This window comes from Diadema setosum, chromosome 7 (genome assembly GCF_964275005.1).
Source record: "Diadema setosum chromosome 7, eeDiaSeto1, whole genome shotgun sequence".
Taxonomy (NCBI): Eukaryota; Metazoa; Echinodermata; class Echinoidea; order Diadematoida; family Diadematidae; genus Diadema; species Diadema setosum.
The window spans coordinates 33,692,955-33,713,599 of NC_092691.1; the positions used below are offsets into that span (position 1 = coordinate 33,692,955).

Genomic DNA, 20,645 nt, shown 5'->3' on the forward strand with positions numbered 1-20,645 from the left:
TGTATATTTCTTGAGTTGTGTTCTGTATTAAAAGTATGCTGACTCCCCTTGCTCATTGTGGCATGCACCCCATTTTCATATGAAAATTTTTTGTAACACTTTGTGGAGAAAAATCAAAAGTTAATTGTGTTCCTGACCGGTGTGATTTTTGCTCACTCGAAGGTACCAAACTCCTACGGTTCGTCCAGTATATCAGTGACATCCAGTTCACAGTACCAGACCTCTGACCTGTCCAGTGGGTCCAGCGCCTTCTCAACCCCCATGGGGTCCTCTGGCCTGTCCAGTGGCCTGTCCTCAGGCCCCAGCAATATCGGCTACTCTTCGTCATCCCAGTCGGCCAGCAGTGGGCTGACGGGAGCGGGCAGCACCCACCAATCGGTCACCGTCGCAGGAAGTAGTCTATCAAGCTCGGGTCATCTCGCGGGAGGGCTGAGCGCCAGCAGCAACGTGTCGCAGGCGACAACGACATTGTCCAGTTCCAAGCTGTCCGGTCTTGACACAAGGCATGTGCAGGTCAGTCAGCAGCGCCATCAGCAATTGTGAAAAACCTTTCTGAGATTTAAGAAGTTGTTGCCTCACATGCATGTTTGCAATGGTTGTCGATTAAAGCAGAAGCTCTAAGTGGTCTTTCATGATCATGTTTCATAGTAGAATATTGCTGTGAAAGTGGATGTGTGTTTAGTTGGGGGTAGTTGTCATTTATATTTGCAGTTGCCAAGAAGGGGTTAGAGTAGGGAGTTCTTTATTGTTACGAAAGATGAAATTTTGTGAAATTGATTGTGAGCTCATTTTCATCTATAAAATGCAATATCTCAAAGCCTAGTCAAATTTGAAATTAATGTAAAGTGACAAACGTTTTGTGACTCTGTTGCCAGTAAACAGCGGTGTTGCTGGAGATATAAGAAAGACGACACTGTATTAAATGTGAGGTTTCTTTGTCTTCACGCCTCGTTTCAGTCCTCCCTCAGTTCCAGTAGTTTAGGATCGGTATCCACCAGCCTCAGCAGTGCTTCATCCACTGGGTCGTCGTCAACGACGTCGGTCACGTCATCGGTGCTGTCATCCACGTCGCTAGGGTATCCAAGTCAAAGTGTCACAGGATCAAAGACGTTATCACAAGGATCAGGTATGGATTGCTGTCATTGCGAGACTGAGACTGCCCCTTGAATCTTGCCCTTTAACTCAGGAAGTAAAGCGAGACTTAAGCAGACCTCGCGGACTCGATAGATGTGCAAAGTTTGAGACACATATTCTTCTTACTCTCTTCTGGTAATGCCTTTCTGTTTCAATTTGGTATGGTGCACCTGCTCAAAGTATTATCTCTTACATAGGGCTCAGTGATATTTAGAAAGCAAATTTTGTTTTTGCATGCCCTTTCGGGCAAGCAAAGTAGTCAACATGTTGCTTGAAAACCAATGTAACCATCAAACAGTTCTTTGACAGAACAAAAAAGAACAAAAAAAAAATCCCTTAGGAATCCCATTTTCTTTGCTCAATTTTCCACAAAAGAACAAAAAAAAAGACAGACATTGAACATTGATTTTTGGAAGAAAGAGTGATATATGACTTTTTGATGACTGTACGCCTGACTGTACCCCTTCTCGTCACTCTTATTTCAGCCAAACTGCCACCAAACTTGCCCCCGGGAATGCCGTTCATGTATCACCCCAACCTTATTGGTGCCGGCTTTCCACTCGTCAACACGATTGTGAGTATCTTGTGTCATTAGGGTGGTAGGGCTTGTCCATATGGCAGCAAAGTTGGTTGGATACACTAACAGTCCTCAATTACAGCTGTAGTCTGTTGCGTGAGAAACAACCATGGAAACAACTGTAACTCAAAAAAAAAAAAAAATCCTCTCATCCCTTACTGAGGAAGTTCCTTGAAGAGTTTATTCTTTTTCTTCTTTTTCCCATTGTTTTGGCAGCAGTGAACCAAAATGACAAATTTGAGAGCATCATTTGAGAACATATTTTTTTTCTTTCATTTGTTGTTGCTGGTTTTTTGGGGAGGAATGATGTTAGAATTTAAGCATTGTCAACTAAGACATGTCTCTTATCTATATTATAGAATGGGTAGCGAGAATCCTGCGATCTCATTGGTCGAGAGCTATGTGTTGATTTTTACTGGCCGCACGCTGAGTCACAGTGGTAAACATGTTATTGCGCACTTGTAGCAAGAGTACGCGTACTTGTAACAAAGATTCGCGCACTAAGCAAGCGTTTGCGCACTCAGTACGAGACGTCTATTGGCTAAAACAACCATGCATCAGTATTTACTGATGCATGGCTGGCCGTGCGTCCAGTAAAAACTGATGCATGGTTTTCGAGCTCTCGTCTATGCCAAGCCAAAAGGAAATGCATCCAGTAATTTTGTCATCAGGTAACAGGATAGAAAAATGGGTTTTTGGCAAGAAAATCACCCATTCTATAAATCGGATGACGCACATGTCTTTTCGTGCGTCAGTCGGAATATAGTGTGCATGCAGTAACTATGGAATTTAGCCTAAACCCACTCAGCTTCACCTCGTGGGTTAAGCATTCCATAGTTACCTTATGCACACATTTGTATACTGTACACACGCCTGTTGGAATTTTTTATCAGTCTGAAGTACCCTTTCAATCAGTTTAACCTCTTGTGTTTTAACTCTTGCCCACTTGTGCAACTTTTTCTTTTCTTTTCCATGCAGCCAGCACATCAACCCATGTATGGTTACGAAGATTTCCAGATGCAATTGTCCAGATTACCGATGGTGAGTGCAGCAGTGCCTCCATGCCGGTGGTCTTGATTTACAAGCCACCCAGAAATGTTGATGCATTGCAAAGATTTGGGGAAATAGGAGTGGACAAAGAGTGTGTCAATATTATTGTATATGCTACAAGAATTATATTTTTTTTCTTCTTCTAATCATTGTACAAGTGCAAATATAACTGTGGAGTGAGTGAATGCAGAAATATTAGTAGAACACGCCTCGTTATGCAAAGCCACGTAGTGTGTGTCATGTATTATAGTAATGGATTGAATACTGCATACACCAAACACTTCGTGAGGTTTTTACTTTCGCAAAGTTCGCGAGTCAAGTGCCGTTCACAAGTTTAAAGACACACAAAAATATTGACTCTGGTCCCGATATGAATGTGACGTGCAGTACAGTACTCTATGATCGCGAATTCAACCACACGCGAAATTGTAGGAAGTCCTGATTCGCAGAAATTTAGATGCCCTAAACAGTAGTTGGCCATATGAAGCTAGTCTTCAAACCTCTCTGCACTGTAAGGGAGCCCTCTGTGCCCTTGTCTATCCCAATGTATTGTGGGTTGTATTGATGATAACATATGCCAAGGCTTATTGCGGGAAAACTACTGTTTGTCGTGGTTGGTTGCCGAAGGAAGTTATTCACTTTACATGAAATAGTTTAATTTTAGTAATAAGTTACATTTTATCTGCTTACAGTGTACTTATCCAGCAGTGCGTGTAGAGTCCTTATAATCTCATCCTTCTCTCTCCCCCCTTCTGTGTTCCAGCCATTCCAACAACTGGCAGCCACAACGTTGAACACTGGTCGGGAAACTAATTCACTGGGCAACACGGCGTATTCAGTCACGGAAGCGAGCAAGTTTCCAAGGAACGATGCTGCCTCCCCCGTAGCAACGTCGTTATCCACGCAGCAGCACCAACCGTCAGCGGGATCAGCAATTGGTAAGGAGATTCATGGCACATCTTTGTATAAATCTGTATGAAAGTGTACAAGATTCATCACAAGGGATCTCCTTTCGCATTGCTGTAGCAGTGCAAAAGCTCTCAAATTCTTATGACATTTTTTTCTTGCTGAGCGTCTTGATTGAGGAAAGCATAGCCTGTTGGTAAAACATGCCCCAATGCAAACTTGGTGGCAAAGTAGGGTGAGCATGAATGAAACCAGGACTTCTTTTCATCAAGTGTTGTACGAACAATTACGACTGAATAGAAGTGGGGCTACTGTGGTTTCTTCAAAGCAGCATCCGAGCAACTGTAAACATATGATGTCACTGTGGCATGACTGCAGCAACACAGAATAATTACAGCAAAATTTTCTGTATATCCGTGATTGTACTGTATAGTGCTCCATCTACTATCATGGCTTTATGTGCATTTGTAACTGATGGAGAGAAAACATACCATAGATGTATGTAGTTTGATGGAAATCCTAATGGAATGCTCATGTCCTTCATCATCATTATAACTATGTAGGCGTTATGCAAGTCTAGCATTCATGAATGATATGTATCTCATTTGAGAATTGCTTCAGAAAGAAAACGACCAGAGCTTCAATATTTAATGATCAGATTATCAAAATGCTATCCATTGCTGTACTTTCCACCTCAGCTGGCCAGGGGGCCCATCACCAGACCCAGACCCAGCAACAGACACCCTTCCTCAACACCACCTTGCCCCCTGGCTACGCGGGCTACGGCACCCTGCCCTACTACCCCGCTGGTCCGGGCATGATGCCTCCCGGGCTGCAGTACCCAGCTGTCTTCCCTGCTGTTAGTAGCGTAAGGCCACACCCACTTCTGCATGTTCTTCTGAAGCCTGTGACAAGGGGGAGGTTAACGAGATATATCCGAAGGGACTGCTGTTCCGAAGACAACTGTCTTCATAATGATAATAATGATATAGAACATTCATATAGTGCCTCATGCAAAATGTTTCTTAGCGCTTTACAGATGACGGCACTAAATGAACATTGATAATTAACAAAAGAAACAACCGTTTAGATCAATCACATCACATTGATTCATATTTATCTATATTTATCGAACCATAGTGAAGTTCGGTAGGTTTTGTAAACAAAGACTTATTCACACATATAACTGTGTGTTTTGGTGGATGAGCGCTGTGAAGTGAATGCTATGACACACAATTGCGTGCATCGTAGTATCTTGGGCTTGAATACCAAAATTATGAACTAGATGCCATTACGTATGACAAAGTCAGTCAAGTCAGTTATGCAGATCCGATGTCTGCAATCATCTTCACTGTATCAAAAGTGCCTGACTTACAGGTCATATTGACAGTCCACCATCAATGTGTTTACCACAACAAATCTGACACTCGGTCTCAGAGTCAACGTCGCTGTAAGACAGGTGGCTAGGATGCGTTTAAGATCTCCTGCAATTCATTTTGCTGGCTCACATGAGGAAAACATGTGCAATGTCCAACCAAGTATTGAAAGGAATACTGTTTGTGAGCATGTAGTTTGGCATATGATTTAGCGATGGGTGACAGAGAAATAATGAGCAATAGCTTCCTAAGTAAGAAGCAGGAGGTCGTTATCTCTGCAGACTTTGAAGGGAGTGAGTCCCTTTGGGCTCTCTTCCAGTTATTTCCGAAATATTAGAAGCAATTTTTCCTCTGAGTGACTTTTGCTTGAACTGCTGCTCCAACTCGTGTAGGTCCAGCCGACGAACAGAGGGCAAACGGGTACCACGCCTCACTCCGCCTTCCAGCAGAGTGGCTACACGCAGCCAGGGTCGCACAACGCTTACGGCACAGGTACGGACAGCTAGGCATTTTTGAAACTCTACCAAAAAGTACTCACAGAGCAATTATGTGTTTGTTCTGCTTGTCACTGATTATTGCTAGTGGATTACACATCAGACCTCTACGACCTGTGTTAGCAATAAAGTTGCAAAGATGCTTGTTGCTGGTTGAGAAAAATGTATTTCCTCACCATGCAAGATGATTATTCTTTTTTTTTTTTTTTGACGTGATCATAAACCTTTTTGCCTAGAATGTCAATAAAACTGTTTCTTATAATCTCTTTCCCCAACTTGGGCGCAGATTATTCAAAGGTTCCACAACATAGATGTGTACTTCCTGTAAAGATCTAAGCATGTGCCTAGCTGCAGGAAATAGTTTAGTAGGATTTAGATACAGCTCTAGGAGAGAGGAGTGTCTGAACATTGGCTGAAGTGATGTGATGACTCAAAACTTTCGTTCTACAGATAATAAAATAAAAATCTGGTGACACACTTTGTAGTCCCTGATCAGCCATATTTTGTCAGCTCGATTTCTTTTGCTCTTCATTGACATAGCACAAGGCTTAATCTGTTTAGTTCAGGGATATTTTACCCTGACTGCTTGACAAACCATACAGAGACTTCAACCAGCCAAGGATTTGTCTGATTTTCATTACAAAATGTGTGAAACAGATATATCTGTAGATTACCATGGCATTCACTATTTGTGTATCCAACAACTTTCTCCATAACAAGGTCAGTTCAGCGTTAGAATCACACTGTGGTGGAAGCATGTTTGTATGGGGGGGGGGGGGGTAGGAGGAGTGATTATATGTCATTGTGAGGTGACTATCGATTTGCAGCATCTTTCAATGGAGTGTCGACCATTTTTCCTCATGCCTGGTTCAGGTTACGATGAGCTGAGCCAGACGCAAGACTTCAGCAAGGGCGGCTACTCCAGCCTGTCACAATCACAGTCCAAGGGGACAGGAGTCACAGGTTAGTCACCAGCACCAAGCTGTTTCCGCAAGTCCTTGTGACTAGTCTAACATGTTATTCTCTTGACAATATATAGAGTCCCTTAGTATGACTATAGAGTGAACTAACCCTAATATTGGTGGTTCTTGATGCCAAACACTCCCTAACCTCCAGCCAGTGTCATTTACCCTTACGAAAGGAGATCGGTCATCACGTTTTGACAATTCAGATTTTGCACAGGTTTCACGCTTGAATGAAGATCCAATTGCTTAAAGGACTTATAGTCATATTATCCTGCTGCAATAACATGTGGAGCATTAACAGCTAGAATTTCTAAATGCATGTATCTGATTTTGCTCTGAAAGTAGGCTTACGTGAAAAGTAGTTGTGTATTTCTTAAACTCTGTATAAGAAGAGAACAAATGCAATGAATTCAAAGCTGCTGAGATTTAAAAAAAGAAAAAGAAAAGAAAAGAGAGATTTATATTTGTATATTGTCCTCAAGTGTAGTACAGTTGACTCAGTACTAGTTGTTAGGCACACTGCAACTTTATGTTACTTTGAAATTTAATGATGTGAAGGACTGCACACAATACCAGGAGATGAAACAAAATGTGAACTTAACTTAAAGACATTCCAGAGAGTTGTCACATCAACATTTCAAGTGACATGTGCCTAGTCTGTATGTCTTCATGTTTCGATATCACACCTATGAAAAGAATGAATTTAAAATCACATTCAAATTGTGTAATATCCGACAGCCATTCATGCAGCAGTGGAATGCCATTGCTAAAGTAACTTACAATACCTATGAGAGCATGGCACATATATGTAGTCCAATTTTATGGTCCTACCATATCATATGTGCTAGGATACAGACCATGATGTAGTATGTTTTAGCATTTGTGAAGAAGTTTTCACATAAATTTCGTTTCATGACCGAAACAATGTGGCAAAGGGTGTTGAGACCAATCTAATGTGCATCATCCTTGTAGATTTCTTGGATAGATTTCCCTCCTCCCCAACCTCTCCCCCTATTGCTATCATGGCATGCCGTGTGTGACCATTCCATATATCAAAGAACATTATGGTATTTTTAATGGATGCAGTGCTGATAGCTTTACGTAGAGGGGGGTGTTTCATCAACGCTTGTCAGCGCCGACCACTGTCGGCGCTGACCAATTTCAGCAAAATCCTTGGTTTTGATTGGCTGAGATGCTCTGGTCACTGACTGTTTCTATGGTGATTCAATTTGTCAACGCAGACAAACGTTGATGAAACACCCCCCTGATTTTGTCTTTGTTGTAGTGCTTTTGCATTATGACAAAATCCTGTCAATATATCGATACACGATGCTGTGATAACCGTGTGGTTTTTTATTTCACAACTAACACTATCGTTTCTCTTTCTCATTCTTCTCCCTGTTTCTCTTTACTCTTATCTCATCCCATCCATGTCCTCTTGCTTATATGTCACATCTATTCCCATAATAAATTCTCATTGATTCTTCTCTTCAATCCTGATTCTCATACTCACTTCCCTTTTCTGTTCATTACTAACTTCTGCTCTGGATGTTACCTCATCCGTGCTTTAACTTTTTCTCTCCTATATACATTCTTACTGCATTCTCTTCTCTTCATTCTACAATCTAAATGTATCTGAAACCGAATTCTTACATTTCTCCCTCACTTTCATTTCTACCTGTCACCATGGTTACCTGCATCTCTCATTCTCTCTGTCGATCCTTCTGTCTATCCTGCATTCACTCTCACTTTTCCAATCTCTCATTATTTCCTTCTTTCCCCCCTCCTCCTCCCCTTCCTCCCCCCACCTCATTGTAATGTGCATGTACATCACTTGCCTGAAACCTGTCACGATGCACCCATTGCCATCTTTTGTCGCCCATCCTTTTCCTTCGACGGTCGTGGTCCCGTCCCCCCGCTCTCCTCCCCTCCCCCCTTCTCCCTCTGAATCCCTCGGTGTTTCATCCATTCGGCCCTATTGATACATCGATGGTGCAACACTAGCTGCCAGAGGTTCAGGTACATGACATGGGATTTGCCTTTGCCACTTGGCAGTAGATTAACAGTACCAATGATTCTGTCATTGCGTGTTGTGCGCTGTTCAGACAGCCACAGGGAGATTTCTCTGACGAAGAAGAAGAAGAAAAAAAAAAGTAGGCAGTTGAATTTGTTTTGAGGGATTGATGGCATATAAACGTCTCTTGCGTGCATCATTGGGATTTTGTTTTTGTCTCAAGTATCATCAATCAACGACAAAGTCTTTGCTGTTATGACAATATGTGTTAGGACAGTCTGACACTCGTAGGTGAACTTGTTCTTTCATAGAGAGAGGGGAGAGCAAAAAGATGATCCTGCTTTAGTTCACAACTCCAAGATGACAAAACTTTAGTGTCCCCCACTTCAATTTCAGATATGATAATGGTAATTATATGAATGATGAAGATTAATAAAGAGAATGTCATTGACATGGTCATGTGATCAAAAGCATGTTCATCCCTCATATGCTATACTTCTGTTTTGGCTGTGGATGACTCAAAAAAAGAAGAAAAAAAGAATTTTTCTAAGTGGTGTCACACATTGTGTGCAGATCTTCATAGCATGGCTTGCCTGTTTGAGAATTCCCTTCCAAGTAGTTTGTAATTGCATGTGACCTTTACGCAATATCATTGGGGAAATCATTTCTGCCATAGAGGTCTGTATATGATGTATGACATCGTGCTGGATGATAGGAATAACAATGTGGTTTTTTCTCCCCTCCATCCCTATTGTTGGTGCAGTGTCTGTCACTTCAGCCTCGACGGGTCCCACAGACCTAGCCGGCTCTTCGTACCCGAGCAAGTCGCACAACCAGGCGTTTGATAACAAGGGTGGGTTCCACACCGGCACGCCACCCCCGTTCAACTACCAGATGACGGCCGTCACCCAAGCGGGAGCTCTGAACCCTGCGGCTGCGGCGGGCGGGGCACCCACGGCCTACCACGGGCCCTTTGTCCCCATCCTCCCCCACCACTCGGCCGCAACCATGCTGGCCCACCAGCTGCCGGGGGACAACCAGGGGGCGGGTTCCACGGGTCGCTCGCAGGGGGCCGGCAGCCAGAGCAGCAAGACCAGCAAGCAGTCCTACGGCACCAACTATTGGCCGTCCTAAGCCAGTCAACCTCCGATCAGTGTTTGGAGGGCACCACATCCTCTTCAGTGGGCCCCTCCTCTTAACCTGACCCGAGCTGACAAGGTCCCACGGATTCTTGGTTACTTCTGCCCTCCATCAAATGTTCAAATGAATTCCTTTGATAGCTATCTATGGTGATTCATTGATGTTTTTTCTTAGTGATTAGATGCCCCCTCCCCCATCAATGTCCAAATTGCTTGCTTTTCTGCTCCATGATGACATTCAGTGTACTTCACGCAACATTCAGCTAGTGCGATATGTTCTGATTAATTCTCTGCTACCAAAGAGTGCATCAATGCATCTGTTTTTTTTTTCTGCTTTTTTTTCAATGCTATTTCTTCTGAATAGGGTGTGTCATGCATGGAAGCCAACGTTAGATGATATTCCCCCCTTGGAGAGGGGACAAGGCTTTAAAGTTTTACTGCATGCTAAAATCAATGTGACCAGGCTAGCATTTATGCTGAAGCAATATATGATTTTATTGTAACATATACTAGTAGTATTTATGACAAAACATTGTGAGGCCTATCTGGTTGATAATGTATAGTTTAGCAGCAGGTGGCAAGAGAGAGTGGCTATACATTTTTCCGTCACCGTCGTTTGCGTGCAGTTGCCATTTAAAATTCACACCTGTGCCTGAACCAAGTGAGCGCTCTTAGTACTACACTTCCATTTTGAGAAGTTGAAAGTCATTTCCAGTCATCTCCATTTGCCCTGCACGTTGTAATATACCACTCCAGCAGTTGAACTGACTTTTTGAAGTGATAAAGTGAGGTGATCTCATATTGCCGTTGATATAACAAGCACCATGTATAACATGTCCATGTCTTCTAACGCACTTCTAGAAGGAAACAACATCTTGTCTGAAATATCAAAAAAAAAAATGCATCATTTTTTCCTCTTGATCCTTCGTAGTCATGTGCTTTGCTCCTTTCCTGTGGGCAGTAGATGTAAGTTAAGTGGAATATTTTGGCTTTGCCTTTCCAATATCTAAATCCTGTACCATGTGAATGCAGACATTTTGCCCGCGTGCACACAATATGTAGGTTTAGGGGACTATGCAACTTTTTGTGTCGTTCATGCTAGTGATAAAAATGTTGTTATTATGCCACAAGTCATGCTTCTAAAGGATGATCAGGTGTTTAAATTTGTATCCACCTCATAGCGCTGCATGGTGTTCTGCAGTCATAAGCCTTGGTGTCTCTGCCATTCATTACCCGATGTTATTTGTCCTTGCAAGAATTATTAGAGATGGACTCTGAGGTAGTTGATGCTCATGCTGTCCGACAGGAGTGTTCAGATGAGTTATGACGGGAGGGAAATGAGATATTATCTCACAGTCCGTCTATCAACCTATTCGAAGAGAGACATTTTGTGAGGAAAAAGCTTCAATTGAAATGCAGCATACGGTCATATTCTCAGAGATCAAGAGGTCTGCTTCACTGTTCGCAAGAGGCATGTGAAAATGTACGGAGTATTTCCATTATCCTGCCAATGAATTTCCCCCAGGAGAGGATGGGGATACGGGTATGTTCTTTTTAATCCCCGTCTCTGTAAATGTATTTCTGGCACCTGAAATCATCGCCCCATTTAGTGCCAAGTCTTAGTGAAATTCCTCCCAATGCATGACACGTGAATATTGCCGAATATCTGTGAGCACAGTCCAGTCGGTATCCAAGTACGTACCCGGTAGGGCTACGTGAATCGAGCATGTGTTGTAATTCTCGTAGAATCGTGCACCCACTTTCTTTCTTCCTTAATGCTTCTGGTGTAGCTGTTGGTGTCTGCCAGTGTGTGAGTCGTTGCTTGCAGATGAGGTGCAAACACTGTCATGGGATGTTGTGGAGTTCTGACCATTATTAACGTGTGCTATGCAATCACATTTGAAAAAGAGATTTCTTTGGAGCAGCATTAGGATAGGAGTAAGTTTCAGCTCAGACGCTTTCAGCCTGATAGCGACAAGCCACACATTTATTATTATCTCTTTCGTTTCCACTTTCCATGTGTATGTGGGTTTTTTTTCGCATCATAGAAGGAGCACTCCTTTGGAACATTTGCTTGATAAAGTGACTCCACTGACCCCCCCCCCCCCCCCCAAAAAAAAAAAAAGAAAGAGAAAGAAATCAACAATAGGAGAAACTAAGTCCCAGATCTGTATAAGTTATTGAGCGGTGAAAGCTACATCAGTTTGAGAGGCTAGAGCTCTTTGGTTTGGGATTTATTTACCACAGTCCCCTCCGTCAATTGTCTTATAGTAAGAGAGCAAAAGAAGGTGCTGTCGTGTGTTTCTGTGAATTCCGTATGCGCATAGGACATTAGCTACTCGGCTTGTTTTGGCAGTTTATTTCTCTTGCGTCACTGTTAGCTGCATAGTGTCTCTAGTGCGTGATGGTGTGTGTCAGTGACTTTGTGCACGATGATCTATCTCTAGCTAAGTGTTGACTTTTCTTTCCCTGTTGTGTAAGTTATAGAGTTAGATTTTTCCTTTCCTAGATACTGACACTCAATAACCCGGTACAAATATTTTCCAAGGAGCAAACTTCCACCACACAGACGCACACACTCAAAGAGAGAAAATCGCTAATCTGTGAATTCTGTGAATCTGCGAATTCCTGCATATAAGCTGTTAGACAGAACACCGGATCAAGCAGATTTAGATGTAAGCATGTATGGATCAATGCAATGAGCGTGTGACATGCTCAAATTGGTGTATCAAGAGAGAGTTGACTTTAATGTGCAGTCTCTACCGAGACTGAGAAAAAAAGGGCAGAAATGTGTTATTTCATTTCTGAGCTCTCGTTGGGCAAAATCTGTAGCTCTTCATGGATGTAGATCATTATTTATAATGGGTATCACATCAACTAATATTTGTACAGTTTGTCAAAGTTTTCTCTATCTAGGAGGCTATTCTCTTTTTGTTTTATTTTTTCTTTCTTTCCAAGGAAACTTTCGACAACGCGAAAGATCCTTCTGAACTGGGAAAGAAGAACAGACAGCAATTACATATCGTCATTTTCTATGTGTCATTGTGAAGTGCATTTGATTGTGTATAGACCTAGAAGTCTTTATATGAAGTCTATGTTGTGAATGGATTCAATTTTTTGGGGGGTGTAGAAATATATGAAGCAGACCCTTGTCAATGCCCAGGGTAGATATTTTTTATATTATCATTATTGGATCCTTTCTACTCTTGGGTTGGCAGTTGTACATTAACTCTATGACAAAGTGTAATATTATACATGAAAAAGATACTGTGTTATAGCGTGTAGGGATGAATGTAACATTGCACACTCAAGAGATGTGTCTATTTTACGTTCAGGTTTCTTTCTTTTTTTTTCTGATATGTAATAATGCCCTGTAAATGAGATTTAAAAAGAGTCTTGGCTGTAAAAAAAAAAAAAATGATAATAAATTGTGTTTTTGTCTCTTTACCTCCTGGCTCGCATTCTCCTATTTTGTGCCTCATGTGTGATGAACAAGGTGCCTGTTTTTATCAGACCATCCAGGATTTTACTTTGAATTAGCCCAAAATTTTCTACACAACATAATTTCAGACTGTATGTATGTATGTGTATATGTGTGTGTGTGTGTGTATATATACATACGTACATACAGACATACGTACATACATAGACATACGTACATACATACATACATACACACATACATTCACATGCACACTGACAGTGAAGAATTGTTCTGCATTACATTGATTTGTCCACTTACCTCAAAAGAGAGTGAGAATATGTGGAGAGATCGTTTTTTCCTTGCATTGCAAAAAAAAAATTGAGAAAAAAAAAAAAAAAAAAACATTTTGTGGGGGAGGGGGGTGGGAACAACTAGAATAGCATCTGTTGATTGGTTTTCTATTGGCTGCTCAAGGTATGGACCTAACCATAGCTGTGACTTTGCTTGCACATGAAAACCCCCTCTCAATTTCTGTGAACAGAAACTTGATATTCCGGATCACCTTGGAAGAATCGTCTTTTGTCTCCGAGTACGCTCCATGTATACAACAGAGCCTCTGTCTGCATGCATGCATTTTTTATCCAAATATGATAAAGGGACAATGTGTCATGTTCAAAATTTGTTATTTTAGTCCTTTTGGTCTTCATGGCTTTGAATGCTAGAACAACTGTTTTGTTGGTGACATTTATGACAAGAGATGAGACAAAAAATTTGACATCTTTCCCAGTTGCCCATGTTGGATCATCATCATCATTAAATACACATACGTTTACCACTCCACCTTGCAAAATGGAGCCAAACTTGGTAATCTAACCCCACAGGGCTGAAGAAAACGGGCCGAGGACATACTAGGGTGTGTTCTGAAGTGACTGTATTTTATTACTACATCACAGAAAAACATGGCGAACTGTGGTTCACAAACATAACAAACACAATCAATACTACAAGACATCAACACCATCCAGAAAACTCTCACTGTATCTTTTCAACTCTGGAGGGATTAGTGTAGACGACCTATGTACAATGCACCTAACCTGGTATTGCTTGCCATATGTTGCTTCCAAATAAGAAGCTGCAAAAAATGTGCAGCCCCACGAAGTTTGTGACTCTTGCACCCGACAATGAAATTTTGTTGATTTTCTTCTTTTTTTTTTATGTCGAAAGTCCAATTCAACATGTTTCATTCAAAGCTTGCACATAGGTCTGCAGCAGCTTGCCAGACATGGCACTAAATTGTGCCTTCCATACGGCCTACATAAATACTGCTAGGTTTGGACACCGTGCTCATGTGTGATTAGTACAACAAACACATCCACCAAGTTCAAACAAATTCAAGAAACTGAAATACTATGATAATCAAGTCATAAACTTGTCTCCTTTTTTCTTTTTTCACCGGAGGTTACTGACACTAGGATTGTCAACAAATAATTATGTCTATTGGAAATGAGTTGTAACACCAGTACACTTGGGTATGTACCATCTGCATGGCAAAAAGAATACATCGTGCCCTGCGCATTCATTCAGGATATTCTACATCATTGCAATTAACATCGCTGAACTTTGACTTCTAGCATTGAACATGATACATCAACAAAAGTCGGTAAACCCTGTTAGCTGATAGCATTCCTACCAAGTTTTACTATGAACTGTGATCAAAACAACACAAAATCCAAACATGGTTTCTACACGTGCTGATACAGATTCGTCTCCTGCCCGATGGCAAAATACTGACCGTTTGTCTTTGTCAGGAGCCCTGACGCATGTAATGATTCGACTACAGATCAACTACAGATCTACTGATCAACTTGGCCAGGCTGGTTGACTGTACATGTGCATAAATTCTCATTAATTACTGAATATAACTTATGTCTGGTCTATTAAAAAAACAAAAACAAAAACAAAATAGGCCTTGATACGTGAGCTCATACACATGAATACAAAAAATGAAATATACACAAATTGTTGCCATGCATTCTTTTTCCTTTCAAGTCACATGATATAAAGACTGACCAGTGAATTCCCCACTTTCTTGGCCCTGTACTTTTTAACAGAAACTATCGGAAAAACACTGAGTTGACCATATTGCATTTTGTCATCAAAGTCGGTTGAGAAAGATAAGGGCGTTAGTGCCACTATAACCCTGTGGCGTTAGTGGCACCTTAACGCCCTTATCTTTTCTCAACTGACAATGGAGACCCACATTCATTTTCAGTAACCTTAGCACAAACGCATAGGATCAGCTGAATGCCAACATACCAGAAAAATTGCAGCAGAACAGCAGGATATAGGATACATCTACACTCCTGCCTAACAGATATACAACAAAGGAATACTTTCAGCCTCACATACACCAAATATTGCTCTCTCTCTCTCTCTCTCTCCTTTTCTTACATTCTCTCTCTTTCAATTTCTCTTTCATTCCACTCTGAGATTGCACTATAATAATCGTCTATACATTAAGATAAAACTTTTAGGATAAAACTCTTGTGCAATGGTTTTGATTGCTCCATACAAGATAATAAATACACTATTTACAAGACTCATTGGTATAATACTTTGTGAGTGCAGTACTGTACACACTTAAAAATGCAGTACTAAGAGTGGTCCACGGATTACACATACTTCACCTAGTACTGGTACTATAAATTATTATGGTAGTACCTTTACAAGTACAATGGTGCTCACAGTCGTAGGTATTCATTATATAACATGCATGTCACTGAGTTGAACCATACTTTTTTATCGGATTTGCAGGCAAACAAGGAACTTACATATATATATATATATATATATATATATATATATTTTTTTTTTTTTTTTAAATTGACTATCACTTCAAGAAATGTTTTCAATGTGTGCCTTATTTTAAAAGTGCTAGTCTCTCTTGATAACATACATGTTTTGTTGCAAAGACTTTATAATTTCTTAGTTAGAATTACATTGGTATTGTCTTAGGATACCATTATGTCATTAAAAAACAAAATATTGTTTTGATGACTTCATAATGAATGCATTATGAATGCCCAAAATATCACTGAAACACTGCCGATCATGAACAGTACTCACACATTTCTGTAGCACTGCCAGACTGGGGTATCCTTTCCATGAATTGTATGTGATTACTCACCACTGTCATATATGCAGTGTACAACTACCATGTGCACTTCCATTGTGTGTGCTGTACAAAGCCTAAGCCAAAGGCAAAGACTGACGACTCAGCTGTTGGCTTTGTTTCTGTGAAGATACCATAATTATTTACTCCGTATGCTGTCTAAAATTAGGTTTACATTTATATCATCCAGAGCTGATTTTTACATCTATATTCCTGGTACCCACCAAAGTGTCTTTTCATATACAACTTTTAGATTTGATCTGATTTTAATAACATCTTTCATCTGGTATTTCTATTCAGTGTAGATTTTCAGAGACTAAACTCAATTCAAAATACCAGTTAGTACTGGAACCTGTGCAGTGTGATGTGGACATTGCATTAACAAATAACGGTGGAACTTGAAATATGGTACACGTAAAATAAAGGCATAATCACAAAAGTGAATCTTCTAAACAAATTAACACATTACAATATTTCTTCTAGTACTCCTTCAAAAATAGTTGTGTTGTGCTTCATGAGTATAATACCTATAAATGTTATGTACATCAAGTGATAAGATGAGTTAAGATATGACAATATCTATTTATGTCCACCTGCTCTCTCAACTCAGCACATGGTATTATATTGCACGGCATGTCATTGACACCTCGAAAGTACAAATATTTGTTTTGCACTTACAAAATGTATTGGGGGGGGGAACCAAAGCATGACATTTAAAGCCCTACCTATGCTTCAAGCTTCACAAATGTAATACTTGGTGATGTCTTGTAGAGATAAGTGTGCACAGGCATTTTATTAGCACCACATTTACAGATCTGGAACTCTTACCATGCCCTGGAACTCTACAAGTACGATTTTTGGTATACCTCAAGAGTCCTTTATGAGAGTCGTTCCTGATTCAATTCTTGGGTTTTTGCTCTCATACCACTAGAATTGTCTTAATTGAATTAACATTGCACACAAAACATCTGAGTGATTCATAAAATTGCATTTCCATGTGACCTGCAAATTTCCTTTAAAAAAAAAAGCAATTACACATGAGTGACAGTGCATTGCAGGTATGAATTCAGAAAACTACATTCATTCATGTTTGAAGGATTTGCACCAATCTATTCTTGTCTAAATATTATCCAATGTCTGATGCTGACCAATAGATAGGTAGTTTTTGAAGTCTTTGGCTGAGGCAATATATGTTTGCACATTCAGACTGGACAGTGTTTAATCAACATCCCCCAATTTGCCAGAATCTTTACTTATTCACTCTTAGCCATGAGAAATAGGCTGAAATGTAGCACTCGAGCAGTTTATTTGATATTGCTGGAATTTCTACACCTTCTCCTACTTCAAATTCATATTTAAAGTTAAGACAAACATGACCTAAAATAAGTGTGAAAAAGAAAAGATATTCCAAGATCAATCTATTAGGAACATTCTAAAAATTTATAGCTCATGATAAGAGCATACGCAGTGAGTGCTAACAAAACATTGCTATCAACACCGAGTCTTTGAAGTCATGCCACCACTTCAATTTACACTTCAATTTACAAATCGCAGCAATTATTTGTTTATTCAACATACAATAGTACTATCTCTTATTTAAATCTGTAAGAACACATAGCTCACATGTCCCATGTTCATCAAATGAAACAAATAAGCTGACATTTTCTTGACATTAGATGGAACATCTTTGATAAGAATCCAAGTACAGTGTAGCTCACACACAATCAAGCTGCTACCTCGTGATTCAGCAGTCACTACAATGGCCTCTTACCCCACCCTCTCTCTCTTTCATCACACAAGGTCTCCCTTGTCCAGGTCAAACTTGGAGCGGAGGACGCGGACCGGTTTTCTCTCGCTCTCCTCCAGGCAGGCATCCTCCTGCATCTCGTGGCGGTGGGAGAGGAGGGAGCGAAACCCCGCCTCGCTTAGCCCCAGGTGGGACTGCAGCAGCCGCGCCCAGTCGTAGGAGAAGGCGGCGATGGCCTCGTGGTCAAAGATGGCGTCGTCCAGCCGGTGGAACTCGATGAGCGGGTTGAACGGGGGCGGGCTGGGCGGGGCGGTGGCAGGCGGGTCGGCCACGGCCGGCGCTGTGCAGGCGAAGGATGGGATGGTCGCTGTCGGGTCGAACATGGGGATCGACTGGGGCTCGCCCGTTGGGAGGACGGGGGGTATGTCAAGGTGGTGCTGGAACCATGCCTAGAAGATCAGGAAGAGAATCAAAGAGGAATAGTAAAAGGTGATAAGCCAATGGTTCCTCGCCCTCCACATTGCAAAATAGTCCTACCTCAGACATGTTAGCTTATACATGGTGCAAAAGCCATACTACTCTCCTTAGTACCTACTGCACTCCAGTACGCTAATATATTACAGTTGGTGGTGTGTGAATTGAGTACCATTCACTTTCATCAAACCACACCAGTGAAACTATACAAGTGAATCTACCATGTAAATGTAGGGATGGAAATTAAGTGTGACAAATTAAATTTTGCATTCAATTGCACTACTGACAGAGATCCTACATTAATAATTCAAACAGAGTTTTCAGGGAAATCACAATACGTAGTTTGCCCTTGATACAGATCACTGAAGCAATGTGATCACTTTCATCACACCCGATGTCTGCCAATAAGAACTACACTTTGAACTAAAGTTTAAAATCTGGTGGCCATTATCATTCATCTAAGAGGGCAATAGAATTCCAGTCTCTATCAAAGACTGCAATCACTTACCAGATTATTTTTGAAGAGCTTGTTGATTTTCAGCAGCCCAATTGTTCCTGAAAAAGACAGAAAGAGAGTTAAGACATTTAGGCACTGCTGCCAAACATATTCTTCCAGCCGAGCAGGAAAGAATTATCGTGGATATGGGCCCATTTCACAACATATTTGCTATGATATTAGCTCTTGCTGCAGTGGTAAGTGTCATGCTGATGATACAAACCCTGCTTCCTGATTGGTTGTTGCTATGGGAAGTTGCCATTCTTGCAAAATTTGCTATCCTAACATCTTTCATGAGATGGGACCAGAACAATCACCATCAAAGGAAAACCCAAGTCACACATACAGACCACAAGGTGGATTGGAACACCATGAATCTCTGGTCCAAATATTGTGACATTTTTCTATTGCTCATTTTCACTTAGTGCACAAGTCTCTGTGGTAGATTGTTGGTACTACTTCTTACAGGATGTTACAATGACACTTGACAAGATTCCTTCCAAACAGTAACTTTGTCCCTGTAAAATTATCACAAAGTTTTACAACAGACACGATGTAGCCAATCTGTTTTAGTATGCACATACAAACAAAACATTTTAGATATCATTCAGCAACAACAGATGCAGTGAATGTAGCAGTATATATACTTCACATATAGTGTAACACCAACCCAAGCCATTGCAGCATCTCACATTCAATGCCTTTGGACAAATATTTGTACACATACTTGGAATGGGGGGAGCATTCACAATGCAAATAATTTGTGACTAAAACGCTTATGACAATAAGTCCACACCACACCTCCTGAAAGCAGCCATCCCCCCCCCCCCCCCTCCGAAAAACAGGAAGAAGATAAAAAAGAGAACAAAGAAAAAAGGAAGCAGAAAATCCTGGCTATACATTTTATCTAATTGATAAGTATGCAAGTACCACAAACTTTAACCAGTCCTGTGACACATTCCATCCTTACCACTGGTGGTTCGGGTCACATGATCAGCCTGCAGGGCGTAGTACTCCTCCAAATAGTCCAAGTTAGTCTCATCCCAGCTGTAGTTAGTCAGCTGACCCAGCGATCTAATGGAAAATAAGGGAAAAACAAGTGCACTAACTCTTGGCAGCCCATCTTGAATAACACATACAGACAAGTACACATTGCTACAGAAGGTATTGAGCAGATGTTGTCAAGCTTCAATCATGTTAACTGTCAGGATTCTTCTCACTTCAACAATCCATTGGTTGATGAATATTGCGTCCATGTGACATCATCATATAATTTCAATTGCACTGGAGATCTGAATATTTCTCTCTTCAACAATTTAATGAATTGTAAAACCCCAGTGGAAATGCATCTATTCATTATATTCAGCACCACTAGCAAAACTTATGAGACTGTCTCGTGTTGTCCGTTTGTCGAAGTGGTCAAACAATCAAAAGACGCCTGATATATTCAAGTGGTGAGGGATACAGGGTACAGTCAATGAGTTGACTTTTTCTTGCTCTGGCAGACTAGGAAACTGCTTAAAGGGATCATATAATTTTGCTTAAGACCTAACTTCACGTTTCTAACATTTTGGGTGAGATAATGAGAAACCTCTCATGAAATATGAAGGAGAATGTAATTCCAAGAGAAATTCAATGTTTATTTGATGAAAATTAGTTTTGAAATGGTTGAGATAC

The 20,645-nt window shown here is 40.9% G+C and overlaps 2 protein-coding genes across 4 annotated transcripts in view; one reads left to right on the forward strand and one right to left on the reverse strand.

Annotated features, from left to right (window-relative positions):
- Window positions 1-13,102, forward strand: part of LOC140231294 (uncharacterized) — a 66,653-nt gene extending 53,551 nt beyond the window's left edge. The window contains exons 16-25 of one of the 3 annotated variants that reach the window (XM_072311443.1): window positions 163-513; window positions 958-1,126; window positions 1,620-1,708; window positions 2,690-2,752; window positions 3,525-3,699; window positions 4,366-4,535; window positions 5,436-5,535; window positions 6,411-6,500; window positions 8,507-8,521; window positions 9,280-13,102. In XM_072311443.1, coding sequence (XP_072167544.1) covers window positions 163-513; window positions 958-1,126; window positions 1,620-1,708; window positions 2,690-2,752; window positions 3,525-3,699; window positions 4,366-4,535; window positions 5,436-5,535; window positions 6,411-6,500; window positions 8,507-8,521; window positions 9,280-9,650 — 1,593 coding nt within the window. In that variant the 3' untranslated portion in view covers window positions 9,651-13,102. The remainder of the gene's footprint in view (window positions 1-162; window positions 514-957; window positions 1,127-1,619; window positions 1,709-2,689; window positions 2,753-3,524; window positions 3,700-4,365; window positions 4,536-5,435; window positions 5,536-6,410; window positions 6,501-8,506; window positions 8,522-9,279) is intronic. The other 2 variants (XM_072311444.1, XM_072311445.1) reach the window with 2 other exon arrangements.
- A 3,219-nt stretch (window positions 13,103-16,321) lies between these two features.
- Window positions 16,322-20,645, reverse strand: part of LOC140230736 (uncharacterized protein KIAA0825-like) — a 61,250-nt gene continuing 56,926 nt past the window's right edge. The window contains exons 24-26 of the mRNA XM_072310873.1: window positions 19,939-20,042; window positions 18,981-19,027; window positions 16,322-18,447 (exon numbers count right to left, since the gene is read on the reverse strand). Of these exons, the coding sequence (XP_072166974.1) occupies window positions 18,043-18,447; window positions 18,981-19,027; window positions 19,939-20,042 (556 nt within the window). The 3' untranslated portion in view covers window positions 16,322-18,042. The remainder of the gene's footprint in view (window positions 18,448-18,980; window positions 19,028-19,938; window positions 20,043-20,645) is intronic.